At 44.0% G+C, this 3,877-nt stretch overlaps 1 protein-coding gene across 1 annotated transcript; it reads right to left on the reverse strand.

The window, feature by feature from the left end:
* Positions 1-953: 953 nt before the first annotated feature.
* LOC143859530 (uncharacterized) lies at positions 954-3,640 on the reverse strand. Its single transcript, XM_077370211.1, has 3 exons — positions 2,383-3,640; positions 1,524-1,917; positions 954-1,422 (listed from the first exon to the last, which is right to left on the reverse strand). Exons 1-3 carry the CDS (start codon positions 3,638-3,640, stop codon positions 954-956), a joined length of 2,121 nt encoding a protein of 706 aa, XP_077226326.1.
* Positions 3,641-3,877: the final 237 nt, after the last annotated feature.

The following is a 3,877-nucleotide window of genomic DNA, read 5'->3' on the forward strand; positions in this document are numbered from 1 at the left end:
TACATCATCAGAAACAATTTTTGCAAGTTCCTCTGGAACCAATTCAAGAGTAATTGAGTCTCCTTTACAGATACAGGTGGGTTTGGATAAGAAGTCAGCTGCTCTATTGCCTTCACGCCAAATGTGGGTCAGCTTCCAGCACTCAAAAGAGTTGAGCATGGATCTAATTGATTCGAGCGTTGAGATTTTCCGCCATGGGCACGGCCAAAGCAGGTTTATGGCCATAACAACGATGAGCGAATCAAATTCTATCCACAGCCTCTTAACTTGGTGCTTCGCGGCTAATTTGATTCCATGATGGATGGCTTCAATTTCTAATTCTTGGATAGGGTGAGGATTGCAGTTAATAGAGAAGAGAGAAAGGATTGTACCCTTGTGGTCTCAGAGAAGGCCTCCAATCGAGGTGGTATCACTAGCCAGGGAGGCGTCCGGATTCAACTTGATCTCATAGGCAGCAGGAGGTTCCCAATGATAGAATTTTGGTTCGGTGGCTTTGCTGAACAAGGGAAGATTAAAGGAGTTGGAAATTCTTTGGTTTTCTTCAGAGTCTTCATCTTCCAGCTTGAGGGCCAAATACGAGATCTCGTTGCACTGATAATTCTACTTAGAAGGAACCTTTTATGGGTTTTTTTTTTTTGAAATAGTCTCGAGTTCCTTTCCTGCCAGATCAAGTAGATTGAAGCACTGAGAAGAGTTCGGACAAGGGTGTAGGTCTGCCCTTTTTTCTTGAATTTGCTCCTAATCCAGTTTTCCTCATCAGATAGGGATTTTTTTTGCTTTCTTCTATCTGAGATGCGACGGAGAATCAATCGCCATATCCATGCCGAGTAAGAGCAGTTGAAGAAGATGTGGTTGACACTTTCGGAGGCAGAATTGCAGAGAAGGCATGAGCGATCATGGTTGGGGCCGAGGAAGTGAAGGTTATCTCTGGTACTCATTTTGTCCTGAAGAGCTTACCAAGCTGTGATACTGAACTTCGGAGTGTGACCGGCGAACCAAACTGATGATACCCAAGGAGGTTTAGGATTAGGAGATCTAACGGCGTTCCAAGCACTACATAGCCTGAAATTCCCATCAGATTCCGGCTTCCAAATCGGGTTAGAATTAGCAGCTTTTGTGTAAAGACCTGTATTGATGATCTGCTTAAGCTCTTGAAGATGAGGAAGCACTTGAATCAAATCCCACCCACCCTGAAATTTAGCCTTAGCAATAGAAGCTTTCTGGGGAATGAAGGATGTCATAATGGAAGACTGGGCAGAGAGGCGACCATTTGGATGCCAAGGATCTGTCCAAAAATGCAGAGGGGTCTGAGTTCCGACAATAAAGCAGACATGCTTGCTGGCCATGTCACGAGATTTTATAATGCTTCTAGCTGCCCAGGATGGGGATGCAGGCATGGGGAGAGTCCATAAACTTCTTCCTCTGTTGTATTTCCGATCAAACCAGGTAACCCAGAGAGAGTTTCTCTTGGTAAGGATGTGCCAAAGTTGTTTGATCTGGGCGGCCGGATTCAAATCTGATACCTTTCTGATCCCGAGGCCTCATCAGATTTGGGGCTACAGATTGTGTTCCAAGACACTGGGTGATGAGATTTCTCAAGATTTGAGCCTGCCCAGATAAAGTTTCGAAGGATTTTCTCAATATTATTGAGAGATGCTTTGGGGATATGAAACGCTGCAGACCAATAAATTTGATAAGTGCTAAGAACGGATTTAACCAAATCCACTCTACCAGCTCTAAAAAGGTGATGGTTTGACCACGAAGAGATCCTTTGTTTGATCTTGTCCATGATAGGTTGGCAATCTCTAGAGGTGGGCCTTGAAGTGATTAGGGGAAGACCCAAGTATTTTATTGGGAGCTTTCCTTCTTCGATCTTAAGAATGTTGCAAATAGCTCTCTTGCTACTGCTTTGGATGCCTGCAAAGAAGACCTCACTTTTGGTAGGATTAAATTCAAGGCCCGAGCAAATCTTGAATGACTCTAAGCATTTTAGGATCCCTGTAGCTGAAGTGATGTTAGGCTCGGCATAGATTATAAGGGATAAGGGATAAGGGATCACCCTGCCTGAGGGGGGATAAGGGATCACCCTGCAGGGGGGATAAGGGATCACCCTGCCTGAGGCCATTTGAAGACCAAAAGAATCCACGGGGAGACCCATTGACTAGGACAGAAAAAGAGGGAGTAGAAATGCATTCATGCACCCACCGGCACCAAATTTCTGGGAAGCCTATTTTTTGCATGAAGAAAATTAGGGTGGATCTGTTGACACTATCAAAAGCTTTTTTGAGGTCTAATTTAATACACATTGCTTTTTTGGGTTTTTTCTGTGGAAATTATGACATAAATCATGAGCTAGGAGAATGTTATCATGGATACTCCTACCTTTAATGAATGCTAACTCGAAAGGGCTAATGAGGCTATCCATAATGGGTTTAAGTCTATTTGCCAGGAGTTTAGTGATGACTTTGTACAAGAAATTGCAGAGATCTATGGGCCTGTATTTCTCTGGGGAGCTAGCATCAGGGGTTTTGGGCAAGAGAGCTAGAAAGGTGGCATTTAGTTGAGGTAAGATTTTACCTCTTTGGAAGAAGAATTGGATTGCTTTAACAATGTCAGGCCCAATTAAGTACCAGAATGCTTGGAAGAAGCACCCATTGAATCCACCAGGGCCTGGAGACTTGTTCCCATCGGAGCTTTTGATGACATCCCAGATTTCGTCAGCAGAAAATTTCCTGGTAAGCCACTGAGAGTCAGCTTCCGAAAGAGATCTGGTAGGTTCGGGAATGCTGTTGGGATGGACTGGCTGGGATGATTCCTCCTTGTTGAGAAGAGAAGAGAAGAACTCAACCATAGTTTCTGCTATCTCGTCGGGATTAGTTGAAATGGACCCTTCAGTAGTAACAGTGCCTTGTATGCAGTTTTGGTTTTTTCGGGCTTTCATGGCCGCATGGAAGAAAGCAGTGTTCGAGTCCCCAAGGTTCAGCCACTGGGATCGAGATTTCTGCCGGTAGAAAGCCTCCTCCTTTCTAGCCGTCCTAATGTATTCATCTTTGATCCAGACTTCTTCATCTCTCAACGCCTGATCCGTAAGGGAAGTTGCAATCTTTTCTTGAGTAGATTCAAGGAGCAGTCTCAACCGAGGAGCTTCAATGTCTATTCTGCCAAAAACCTCACGATTCCAGATTTTTAGACTATCTTTCACTTCTTTGAGCTTTTTGACTACAATGAATAGAGGCGATCCATCGATCTCTATGTTCCATGCTCTCTCCACGACTTCAAACACAGAGAGGTCTTCAAGCCACATGGAGAAGAATTTGAAAGGAGGTTTAGGGATTTGAGGGGATTGGTTTAACTGGATTGTAATAGGGGTGTGATCGGATAGCCCAGGGTGAAGGTAAGAGGTGAAGGAGGAGGGGTATTGGTAAAGCCATTCTTCGCTAACAAGGACTCTATCTAGCCTTCTAAACTTCCAATTATTCTCATTCGATTGGTTATTCCAAGAAAGAGTTTGCCCAAAGGATCGAAGATCAGAGACGGAGCATTCATCAATCCAGGAGTTGAAGTCTTCCATATCACGAGCCGAGGGACCAGTTCCCCCCAAGAATTCAGAGGCGAATCTTATGATATTGAAGTCTCCCATAATGATCCATGGGAGGGAGACACTTCTAGCAATGAGAGATAGATGATTCCACATAACTCTCCTTTCGGTTCCTCTGTTTAGAGCATAGACAGAGGTAACTAGGAGGGTGATATTGGTTTGAAGAAATCTGACCTCACAGTGCATAAACTGATTTGCTTCCTGGAGGATTCTTACCTACACCAAATTTGGGTTCCAAATGATCCATATTCTGCCTCTATCAAAGCTGTTATAATTAGT

The sequence above is a fragment of the Tasmannia lanceolata genome, unplaced genomic scaffold (assembly GCF_043159265.1).
Source record: "Tasmannia lanceolata isolate RefF3 unplaced genomic scaffold, GAP_Taslan_0.1 ptg000031l, whole genome shotgun sequence".
Classification (NCBI taxonomy): domain Eukaryota; kingdom Viridiplantae; phylum Streptophyta; class Magnoliopsida; order Canellales; family Winteraceae; genus Tasmannia; species Tasmannia lanceolata.